We start from the raw sequence: 13,178 nt of genomic DNA, 5'->3' as shown, positions 1-13,178 counted from the left end.
CATATATTACTGGCAAATTAAAAACAATAAGTACGCGCTAGTACGTCAATATGGAAAACACACAAAACCCAATACCCTAAACTGTATGCCACCATGGTCGCTGTGTAATCCATATGAAGTTACTTTGAGTCAGCTTCATTCCATAGTGGCGCAAGGTGACCTTACGCTAACTACTATGGAATGAAGCGAGTTGATACGCCAGTATGACGTTCAATGTTTTTCGTTTTGCCGATATTATCTCAGTAATCATATGCCAAATATAATTAATTAGCTAGTTTTGGCTGTTGCGACTTGGCATAATGAAAGAGAACATCATTAAAAACATAATGCTAATTTTTAAACAAAACATGACCAAAAATCACCTTACGCCCTATGGAATGAAGCCGACAAATTATAACTTTGCGATAAAGAATGTTAGGCCATGGGTTTTAAACTTGACACTTGCAAAAGGTGCATGATGACATTGTATATTTCCAAATCGTGTTCTGCTAATTTCAGAGTGGCGAGTTCAAAACACATGGCCTGATGTAGAAGTCCACAACTTACACCATGCTCCAATTTCAGCAAAGCTAGTATCGAATTGTTTATCAATTGCATTCTAGACAGAATAAACTATTCCTATGATTAACATGACAAATAATTTGAGACCGCTCGAATAGCAAGTATACGAGCGGTGGAGTTGGAGTTGGGTGTCATAATGGCATAAGTAACAGACTGAGCTAGATTGATATTAAAAAGGGTATTACAATTTCAGGATAGTTACAGAAGTCACAGGTTGGTCAATTTCAGGATAGTTACAGAAGTCACAGGTTGGTCAGTTACCATAGCATCTGCGTTTCTCACCAATTTTGGTTGATTTTGATGGCACTAATTAGTATAAATGCCCCAAATGGGTATAAATGGTTGCCAAGGTAACTATCGTACAACTACCTTCAAATTGGAAGTACCAGTTGATACGAATAATATAAATTTAAAGTTTTATGATAAAAAAAAATGCCTATATGTAGGCGAAAATGGCAAAACTGCCAAAGACGTTCTTTTATGCTGACCTTTGAAAATCACAAAAATTGCTTCAACCCAAATATCTCGGCTCATGTCACCATGCAGAAATAAACTATTAGAAGCTTTGCCTAAAAATGTTGCACGGAAATCTGAACTAAAGCAGATAGACAGATGTGGCCTCTTTACTAAAATTAGCATGATTAGTGAAAATACCTTTTTATAATAGAAAATATCAGCCTCTCAAGATTGAAGAAAAGTTTTTGTAGAAAGTTGTAAGCCCGAACTTATAATACGTCGTATACATAATATTATCAATAGCTATCAATCAATATATAAAAAGAAATAAAATTGTCAAAACTTACAATTGAGTTGATGTAATGTTATTCTTATTCTAGCACACAGAAAAGGATTGTATACATGTATGTGACTTAGATAATATGTCCCCTCATCTCTATTTATGGTGTTCGGAGCTCTCTTCCTAATCAAGATTTGGCGGGTTCCTGAATTTCATTCCTTCTCAAGGACTTGGGAATCTTTCCAACTGATAACTTGATTAACATGATTATAATACAAACACAATGACAAGAAACAATTTGATAACATGATTCTGTTGAACGGCATGTTACGCAATCCTTGATTTGGATTATGCACTGACCCTGCCAGGTCAGTAAATAATTTTTGGTTTTGACCAGTAGCGTACCTAGGGGGGGCAAGTAATGGCACATTCCCTGGGTGTCGTCTTAGGGGAGCAGCGACTCAAACAATCAAACTTCCTCTAGATCGATTCCGTGGCCCGTGAAAGTCAAGTATTTATGCAAATTTTTGCACAGGAATGTGGTGGAGGGCACCAATCTGTATCCTTTATGGTACTACAATCCCTAGTTACACCACTGGTTTTGACAATATGAAATGTATAGTAATGGTTCATTTTCTACAAGCCTAATTAACCTTTTCAAGAATATTATGAAATTTGGCAACAAAGACAGTGGCGTAGGTAGGGGTTTTGGGGCCCAGGGCTAAGCCTAGGATACATAATGGTGCCCCCATTCTTGAAACAATTGCGCTGTTGAGCGTGAGAAAATTTGTACAAATAGGGCCTACCACTAATTAATTTTGGTTATAATGAAGTTGAATATCGGTCCTAAATTGATCTTTCAAATGAAATGATTATTTGTGGTTAAATGTGCGCAAAGTGCAAGAAAATCACTTGGAGGGGGGCACAGAATCGATGCTGAATTGGACTATTCGGTATCCTCTAAGGTGTGTTCCTTCCACTGTACAAAGAAGACAAGTCAACCGTAGGGGAGCTTTGCATTGGAACTCAAGTGCATTTTTAATCTACAATGTAGGGGAAAATTACTGCAAAATTAAAACCCGCAGAACAATGGCGTAGCTGGGATTTTTTTCAGCGGGGGCAAGCCTGTATGGGGCGGGGGCCCAAATCCACCAAACAAAAATGGTGGTAGGTGCGGGTGGTGCGACGCATCCCCCACCCGAAAAGAAAGTGTACTTTCAGAGTAAAAATATTAAAGAAAAATAAAAAACAAAGGAAATAAGTTTAGATATTGCAAGAGGGAAAATGGTAAACTGGGTTATTACTTTTTCAAAGAATAGCACGCTCCGCGAGAAAATGTGCTTTTTTATTACTAATTTGGTCTTAATAGAAATGAATTTTGGTCATAATTCTTACTAATTTCTTGGGCATAGTGCGCATGAAGCATGCTAAAAATTTCCAATTTCAGACCAAAATGAAGGTAAACGTAAATTTTATGTAAAGAGGGAAAATGGTAAACTGGGTTATTACTTTTTCAAAGAATAGCACGCTCCGCGAGAAAAATGTGCTTTTTTATTACTAATTTGGTCTTAATAGAAATGAATTTTGGTCATGATTCTTACTAATTTCTTGGGCATAGTGCGCATGAAGCATGCTAAAAATTTCCAATTTCAGACCAAAATGAAGGTAAACGTAAATTTTATGTAAAGGCCAGTGCGCGCGAAGTGCGCAAAATTTTGCATTTCGGTCCAAAACATGGTGTTTTGGGAAACATACATTAGGCAATTTTAGGGGCCCTGGGCCAGGCCCATCTGGTCTGAAGGTAAATCCGGCCTATAAGTTTGAAATAACTCAATGGTAAATACTAAATCGGCCAATATTGTGTCGATATTGACAATTTTCGGTTGGGGCATGCAATACAAGAAACATGTCGTACACAGCCTTCTTGACCACCTTTTTCAACTTTTCTTTTTGGGTTGGCCCTTTTATTGTTTTATTTTTATTAGTCAATTTACTGCTCCTATTGGTGCTTTTGTGCAATTAGCATTTCAAAAGCTTTTAGTATTTTTTGTCTTCAAGAAGTCAAAAACGATCCTGGGATCTACGAGTATATTGATAATAATCGTATAGAACTACATATCGTATGGATTCCCTCTCTTTTTCTCTCCTCCCGCCTCTTTCCCCCCTCTCTCTCTCCATCCTTTCTCTTTTTCCCTGCATGCACTGGGGGGGGGCAGGGCCCAAATAGACAATTTTTGCCAGGCTTATTGATAATAATCGTATGGTATTGAATGTTGTATGGATTCCCCATCTCTCTTCCCCTCCTCTCCCTCTCTCTCCTCTCTTTTTTCCTCTCTCTCTCTCCCTCCTTTTCCTCTTTCCCTTTTTTTCCTTGCACTAGGGGGCGGGGGCCCAAATAGGCAATTTTGTCAGGGCTACGCCACTGCCACAGATGTTCACAATATGCATACAATGTAGAAAAATTTTCAACAAAAAGAAAGCCATGATTTTTCTTTTTAATACACCCTTGGTACTTTTTTGTTTTAATTTAAATATATGGAAAAATTACATGTTGAAGCATGCAATCACATGCATATGAGGGGCAAAAAATCCTCTATGCATAAATGAGCTAAAAATCAAATGGTATACACTGTTCACACGGGGATAGGGTGAGACATCACCAATCTGCCAAAAAGTAAAATTGATGTTTCTGGACTAATTCACATAATTATGGCTAATTTCCTCACTATATAAATATATTTATTGTTTTTATGATGCCAAGAAGTTCACTTCTACTGAGTGATAGGGGTTAAAGCCATAATGTATGATTTCTGTAAAATTTTATTTTAAAGTTTTAACTTTGTTATTCTTTGCCAAAATTAATTCATATATTAGTAACAATTGTCAAGGAGGTTTTCTTATAATTTTAAAGCAGAAATAATGAGAGAAATCTTAACTGTGGAGCTTGGAGAAGACATCCGGGATCCCGGTTTTATTATAAAAACTCACAAGCAAATCACAAGTGGCTTTAGGGTTCACTTTTGACATGCAAATTATTACTTGTTTTTTTTTCTGAAAAAGGTCAACATTTTGGAAGCCCCCTGGTTATTTGCCAGTGTTCACAGTACATTGGCTTCTTCTTCCCACTTCCATCGAAGATATAAAATACACAGATATGGGTTCACCAGGTTAATGATATGGGCATGGATGATGTATGTGGGGATCAATGGCATGATGCAGTTCACTGGAGGCTGTAGATTTGGATTGTGTCCAAATTCACCAGTGTCATACAGAAGCATCTGTATATACTGAGTGATTTGTATCCAGAAGCACACAGTAAGCTAGTACTTTGCGTAGTCTGGTATAGAAGCACACGGGTAATTCCGTGTGCTGGACCCGTTGTTGCTATGCCTATTATGCCGTTGCACTGTCCGTTGCCTAATTGATCGAGTGCACTGTTCTTTAGGATCCGATGAATTAGTTTTAAAGCAGAGCAGCTCAGAACGACTGGTCTTTTAGACAATTTTAAATTTTAAACGCGTATTTATTGCACGGTTGGCTTGACAGTGATTTGGCTTGGCTCTGGCGACCTTGCATCCCGGGGTACCTTGATCACAACAAATTTGGTTCTCATAATTATCTACAAGCTGACACTATAGGCCTAATAAAAATTTTCGTAGACCCTATATTAGGCCTAATAGCTTTTATTTTATCCGTAGGCCTATATTAAACGACTGGTATGTGTGTATAGGTGTACCTGTATGTAAATACCGTGTCTTTGTTTTGATACGCGAATGGACAAAAGACCGGATAACCGGATCGAATATTCCCTTTAATGAGTGGGGCTACTACGGGCAATAGCGGTGTCGGGGTGCGCATGCAGTCTCATCAGAGGATGATTTAAGCACTTCCCAGCAAGTCTTGCGGTTAGCACAGCTGTGTGAATGAACATGACACCACTGCCCGCCCACTGCATACACACGTGCATGGTTAAATTTGAATTTGGACAGATATATTTACAATAAAAACACCTTCTAAAAGTTGGTCGATTTCACATTTTATGTTATCTACAGAAGGTGTAAATTATCCTTCATGCATACATCACTTTAGATCTGAAATCGACCACGTAATAATGACACACGGGCAATTCTAAAACAACATCTTTTGCACAGAGTTCAATGGGATTTGAAAAGTAAAGTGGCAGTTGAAACACTAGTGATAACACTTTTACAGTGCATGATGGGGCTTCCTTAAATCATCCTCTGCAGTCTCATACAGGGTCCATACGAATTATCAAGACATGCAGGACGAATTATTGCTCAATAGGTTATTATCTAGAATAACATAGAATGGCAATTATTAGGCCTATTTATCGATTTATTATTATAGACTGATAAATAAATAAATAAATAAATAAATAAATAAATAAATAAATAAATAAATAAATAAATAAATAAATTAATAAATTAATTAATTAATTAACTTTTATTCATTTATTTTATTATCTATTTATCGATTTATTATTATAGACTGATAAATAAATTAATAAATTAATAAATGAATAAATAAATTAATATTAATAAATATTAACATTTATTAATTTATTTTATTATCTATTTATTTAGGCCTATTTATCGATTTATTATTATAGACTGATAAATAAATAAATTAATAAATAAATTAATAAATTAATTAATTAATAATTAATAAATAAATAAATTAATTAATTAATTAATTAATTAATTAATTAATTAATTAATTAATTAATTAACATTTATTCATTTATTTTATTATCAATTTATTTTATTTAGTCACTTATATATTTATTTATTTATTTATTTAATAATTGATTAATATATTGATTGATTGGTTGATTGTGTGAGTCAGAAAGAGAGCTTGTGAGTAGGGTGAAGTATCAAGTTGATTGATAAGCTGATTGGATTTATTCATTTGATTTTAAATATTTTGTTGACTCATCCACTCATTTATTGATTAATTTATCTATTTATTTATAAATTTTTACTTATTTATATATTTATTTATTTATCTATTTAGTTATTCGTTCATTTAGTTTAGTTTGATTTAGATCGATTAATCGATTGATTGATTGATTGATTGTTTGATTGATTGATTATGTGAGTGAATGAGAGAGATGGATAGATTCAGAAAGGGGGGAGAGTATATCAAGTTGATTCGGATTAGTTGATTGGATTAATTCATTCATCGATTGCTTGATCTGTTGATCGCTAGGTAGGTTGATTGGTTAAGTAGGTGATTTAATAGGTGAGTGAGTAAATGGGGGTCATTGAGCAGTATAGGGATTGAGTAAGCAGTTCAAAGTATAAGCCTACTTTACGTGAAGGGGTGAATGGATAAGTTCTTTCTTTCTCCTGGCTTGGGACCGTTACTGTCCACACCACCCCACCCCGTTGCCTCCAGTTTCTTCATTGAAGGTAAGTTGTAGGTTGTACTGTTTGATACATGTTTTTATTTGGTGTCATAGGGACACGGGGGCACGTGTCTCCCCCCCCAATCGATCTGGAATTTTAAAAAATCCCATGGCGAATTTGCTGACCCCCATTAGACCCTTTGCCCCCACCCAAAAAAAAAAAATCGTGGTCGGTACCCCCCTACAACCATGTTAAAGTTTTAGCGCCTATTCACTTTTTGACTGGGGATCCTCCCCACACAAAATTGCTCGAGCCAATCCATCTGGTTCAGTGATGATAAGAAAATGGAAGCTAGTTGTAGCCTAAAACCCGTTACGATCATGTAAATGTGTTAGTGCTTACTCTTATAATCACACCTTGCTTCCCATAAATTATATATGATATCCGCTTTAGGGGAAAGCTTTCTGACTGGGGACCCCCACCCCCCCCATACAATTGCTCTCAATCCATCTTGTTCGATAAAGATCACCCACCCACACCCCCCCCCCACACACACACCCCATCTCCCTCACAATTGCTCTCAATCCATCTTGTTCGATAATGAGCCTAAAGCACGCTATATCCATGTTAAAGTTTTAGCGTCTTCTCCTATTTGAACATCTCGCTTCCCATAAATTATAATGTTCACTTTTATTTCGATGGGGCATTAGGGACAATGACTTCTGACTGGGGAACCCTCCCCACACACAATTGCTCGAGTCAATCCATCTGGTTCAGTGATGAAACAAAAAAGTGGAAGCTGTAGCCTAAAACCCGTTATGACCATGTAAATGTTTTAGTGCCTGCTCTTATAATCACATGTTGCTTCCCATAAAATATAGGCCTAATGTCCACTTTTACATGTTTAATTTATTTGTAAAGGGCATTAGGGGAAAAGACTTCTGACTGGGACCCCCCCCCCCGCACCTCACCCCCCCACACACACCCCCACACACACAATTGCTCAATCCATCTATGGTGATACAAAACACTGCATTTTGAGCCTAAAGTACGCTATAACCATGATAACCATGTTAAAGTTTTAGAGCCTTCTCTTATTTGGACATCTCGCTTCCCATAGATTATAGTGTTTACTTTTTTTTCGAGGGGGCTTAGGGACAATGACTCAAAGGGGATGCCCCCCCCCCCCACACACACACAATTGCTCTCAATTCATCTAGATCAGTGATGATACCAACAAAATGCAATTTGTAGCCTAAAAAAATCATGGTCGGTACCCCCCCCACCCGCTATATAAACCATGTTAAACTTATAGCGCCTTCTCCTATTTGGACATCTCGCTTCCCATAAATTATACTATTCAATTTTGACTGGGGGACCCCCTCCCCCACACACAATTGCTCGAGTCAATCCATCTGGTTCAGTGATGATACAAAAAAATGATACTCAACCCTGCAGTTTGAGCCTGATGCACGCTATAACCATGTTAAAGTTTTAGCGGCTTCTCCTATGTTGAACATCTCGCTTCCCATAAATTATAGTGTTCACTTTTATTTCGATGGGGCATTAGGGACAATGACTTCTGACTGGGGACCCCCTCCCCACACACAATTGCTCGAGTCAATCCATCCGGCCCAGTGATGAAACAAAAAAATGGAAGTTGTAGCCTAAAACCCGTTATGACCATGTAAATGTTTTAGTGCCCGCCTCTTATAATCACATGTTGCTTCCCATAGGCCTAATGTCCACTTTTACATGTTTAATTTATTTGTAAGGGGCATTAGGGGAAAAGAATTCTGACTGGGACCCCCCCGCACCCACACACACACCCCCACCCCCACCCACACACAATTGCTCTCAATCCATGGTGATACAAAACACTGCATTTTGATTTTTGAGCCTAAAGTCAAGTACGCCATAACCATGATAACCATGTTAAAGTTTTAGCGCCTTCTCTTATTTGGACATCTCGCTTCCCATAGATTATAGTGTTTACTTTTTTTTCGAGGGGGCATTAGGGACAATGACTCAGAGGGGGAATGCCCCCCCCCCCACACACACACACAATTGCTCTCAATTCATCTAGATCAGTGATGACACCAAAAAATGCAATTTGTAGCCTAAAGCCCCTTATGACCATGTAAATGTTTTAGCGCTTGCTCTTATTTGGACATGTTGCTTCCCATAAATTATATATTATAATGTAGCCTACCATTTTACATGTTTAATTCATTTAGAAGGGACATTAGGGAAGTGACTTCTAACTAGGGACCCCCCCCCCCCCGCACACACACACACCCCCACACAAATTGCTCTCAATCTAGATCGATGATGATACAAAAAACTGCATTTTGAGCCTAAAGCACGCTATAACCATGTTTAAGTTTTAGCGCCTTTTCTTATTTGGACATCTCACTTCCCATAAATTATAGTATTCACTTTTATTTCGAAGGGGCATTAGGGACAATGACTTCTGAGTGGGACCCCCCACACACACACACACCCACCCCACCCACACAATTGCTCTCAATCCATCTGGTTCAGTGATGATGTATGTTTGCTTTTATGAAACTTTTTAGTTCATCCCTGTTTGAACACAGCTTTAGTACGTAGGGCGACCGGGCTATAAAAGATAAGAGCGCCCTCGTTAGGCCTCCTATATTTTCATCGCCAAATACGCAGTTCTATTGCATGTAAGCAAGTCACTGATAGACGTGACGGTTCTCTATAGAAGAGATTGCTGAAAAAAGTTTTTTTAAGGGATGGTCTTGTTAAACACGCCAGTTAGGAAATTTTTTGCATTCGCAAAATTGATTTTTGAACATGCACAGGTGGGATAATGGGAATGCTGTGCAATTATTATAAGCCCTGGGGATGGTTAATTTTTGTTGGGGGAAAACATTTTTTTGGCTTCTGATTGGGGACCCCCCCCCCCACACACACACACCCCCACACACACAATTGCTCTCAATCCATCTCGATCAGTGATGATACAAAAATGCAATTTGTATATAGCCTAAAACCCCTTATGACCATGTAAATCTTTTAGCGCTTGCTCTTATTTGGACATATGTTGCTTCCCATAAATTATAATGTCTGCTTTTACATGCTTAATTTATTTAGAAGGGGCATTAAGGAAATGACTTCTAAATGGGGACCCCTCCCCCACAACCCTCCCCAACACACCTCAGTTGTTCGGTGATGATACAAAAAAACTGCATTTTGAGCCTAAAGCACGCTATAACCATGTTAAAGTTTTAGCGTCTTCTCCTATTTGAACATCTCGCTTCCCATAAATTATACTGTTCACTTTTTATTTTGAGGGGGCATTAGGGACAATGACTAATGACTGCGGGAAACCCCACCACACACACACCCCACCCACACACCCCAATTGCTTTCAATCCATCTGGTTCAGTGATGATACACAAAAATGCAATTTGTAGCCTAAAACCCATTATGACCATGTAAATCTTATAGCGCTTGCTCTTATAATCATGATAATCACATCTTGCTTCCCATAAATAATATTGTCCGCTTTTACATGTTTAATTTATTTAGAAGGGGCATTAGGGAAATTACTTCTGAAGGGGACCCCCACCTGAGACGAATTCGTCTCAGCCCCCCCCCCCCCACCACACACACACCCAGTTCAGTGATGATAGAAAAAACTGCATTTTGAGCCTAAAGCACGCTATAACCATGTTAAAGTTTTAGCACCTTTTCTTATTTGGACACCTTGCTTCCCATAAATAACAGTGTTCACTTTTATTTCGAGGGGCATTAGGGACAATGACTTATGACTGGGGACCCTTCCCCCCCCCACACACACACAATTGCTCTCAATCCATCTGGTTCAGTGATGATACACAAAATGCAATTTGTAACCTACAACCCCTTATGACCATGTAAATGTTTGAGTGCCTGCACTTATAAATCACATGTTGCTTCCCATAAATTATAATGTCCCCTTTTACATGTTTAATAATTAAAGAAAAAGGTTTTTTAAGGGGGTACTACACCCCTGCTCAATTGTGTGCCTATTTTTGCATTTTTCTCAATATTATAGCGCATTGGTGACAAGTAAGATATGTATATTATAGGGGCAAGGACTACAACTACTGCACTGGAAATTTTATTTCAACACAGACACCAGTTGTGGAGTAAAGCAGTATACAGACTTTTTTTATTGTACGTACAATATTGTATGTACAATATGTACGTTATTTAATCTATTGCCATTCTATTTCCAGTACTGTATAAGTTCTAACGAATGTTTGATGACGTAAAATCGATAATATATTTCTGCTAGGTATTGTATGTAACATATTATCGATTTTTCGTCATCAAACATCGTTAGAACTTAAACATTACTGGAAATAGAATGGCAATAGATTAAATAACGTACATATTGTACATACAATATTGTACGTACAATACTCGGAGTCTGAAGCGCGCTTTACAGTCAAAAATGAGGGAAAACCAATATTTGATCAATAAATCAATAACTACTTGCCTTGAGTTGCTGAATTTTCAGTGCAGTAGTTGTAGTCCTTGCCCCTATAAGATTACTTGTCACCAATGCGCTATAATTTTTGAGAAAAATGCAAAAATAGGCACAAAATTGGCCAGGGGTGTAGTACCCCCTTAAGTGATGGTCTTGTCAAACACTCCAGCTACGAATTTTTTTGCATTCGCAAAATTGATTTTGAACATGCACGGGTGAGATAACGGGAATGCTAATTATTATGAACCCTGGGGAGGGTTAATTTTTTGTTGGGGGGTGGCATTTTTGGGCACACATTCATTAACGGATCACCTTTTTAATGGGGGGGGCAGTCCAAAACCTTGATTTAGATGCAAAATGTCATCCTCTCATTATTCCTTTTTGACCATTAAAGATTTGTGCAATTATAAAGGGGGGGCAAAGATGTTTTGGCAGGTCGAGAGGGGAGAAAGTATTTTGCCAGGCCAAAGGGGCAGCAATTTTGGCACATCTTTTGAAAATACCCATCATTATTGCACAGCCTAAACATAATATCAATGATTTCTTATTTTGTCTGTGATTTGTAATGTTACTATTGTATGTGATTTTTTTTCTATTATTGACAAGACTCAGTGACATAGCCGAAATTTTTCTGATACCAGAATCTCAACTTTGATAGTGGGTGTCAGGAGGAAGAAAGTCAATTGGGTCATTCACATATAAGTATGTAATTATGTATAGCTTCAGGCCCATACGCAGGATTTAGTTTGGGTGTGGATGTGGTACTTCCAAAGAGGGGATCTTTGAATTAAAATGCGCTTGTAAAAATTGGGACTTAAACCCCACTAAAATTATCAAACCTTTTTTTCCCATGGATGCGCAATGGGCAGTCCTTGCAGTCCGCTGGTGGCCAACGCGTATATGGAGTATTTTGAAAAGCGAGCTTTGTCATCCGCTCCTCATCCACCACGCATGTGGGTTCGCTATGTCGACGACACATTCTGCGTTATAAAAACTTCGCACGTGGATGAATTTACAGATCACATAAATTCGCAAGATAATAACATTAAGTTCACCAGAGAGGAAGAGGAAGACGGGCAACTTCCTTTCCTAGACACTCTGATCGTGCGGGCTAGCGATGGCAGTGTGAAGGTCAAGATCTTTAGAAAACCAACTCACACTGACCAGTATTTAAGTTTCGCTTCCCATCACCCACTGGAGCACAAATTAAGTGTGATCAAGACATTGCTTTATAGGAGTGAAATTGTTACGGATCCGGAGGATAGAGCTGAGGAAATTGAACACGTAAAAGGAGCGCTCCGAAACTGCGGTTATCGCGACTGGACCTTTTCAGAGCCCAGGAGAAGCGTGAAAATCAGCTTCACAGGACGAACCGGATAGTGAAACTTCCAGGGGGTTCACAATAACTTTACCCTACTTGGAAGGAACTTCGGAGCAGCTTCGCCGAGCATTCAAAACAGCAGGTGTTCCCACAGCCTTTAAACCATACCGCACACTCCGGCAAACACTTGTGTCACCGAAAGATAAAGTAGACAAATTAAAACAGTCAGGGACCGTCTACGAAATCTCCTGTTCAGACTGTGATGCTATGTACATTGGTGAAACAGGTAGAAAGTTGGAAAAACGGCTATCTGAACATAAATCAAAGGCTGCCGGTTCCAAATCTGCTGTACATGAGCATATTTCCAGGAGCAAAAACACCCATCAAATAGACTGGGAAAACGTAAATGTGCTGGAAAAAAGAACCCAAAGAATTTTCCAGAAGGGCCCTAGAAGCCATACACATCAGGAAAAAGGACCCAACTTGAACAGAGACACTGGACTGGATTTAGATCCAGTTTGGGACAACCTACTCATACCCAAGAACACCAGGGGGGCGAGGACAACACCCTTGACGTCATCTTCTAATAGTGTGACGTCATCGAAGGTTAATCAACAAGCCATAAACCATCAGAGCCATAACATCCGGCTGAGGACGCAGTTGGTACTGTGAAAGCGCTCCCGG

At 38.5% G+C, this 13,178-nt stretch overlaps 1 protein-coding gene across 1 annotated transcript; it reads left to right on the top strand.

Moving 5' to 3' along the window:
* The first annotated feature begins 12,034 nt into the window (after window positions 1-12,034).
* Window positions 12,035-12,553, top strand: LOC140145442 (uncharacterized). Its single transcript, XM_072167157.1, has one exon. It carries the CDS (start codon window positions 12,035-12,037, stop codon window positions 12,551-12,553), a length of 519 nt encoding a protein of 172 aa, XP_072023258.1.
* The last annotated feature ends 625 nt before the right edge of the window (window positions 12,554-13,178 follow it).

The sequence above is a fragment of the Amphiura filiformis genome, unplaced genomic scaffold (genome assembly GCF_039555335.1).
Source record: "Amphiura filiformis unplaced genomic scaffold, Afil_fr2py scaffold_273, whole genome shotgun sequence".
NCBI classification, from domain to species: domain Eukaryota; kingdom Metazoa; phylum Echinodermata; class Ophiuroidea; order Amphilepidida; family Amphiuridae; genus Amphiura; species Amphiura filiformis.
The sequence above is the reverse complement of the archived record's forward strand: the minus strand, read 5'-3'. Positions and strand labels throughout refer to the sequence as shown.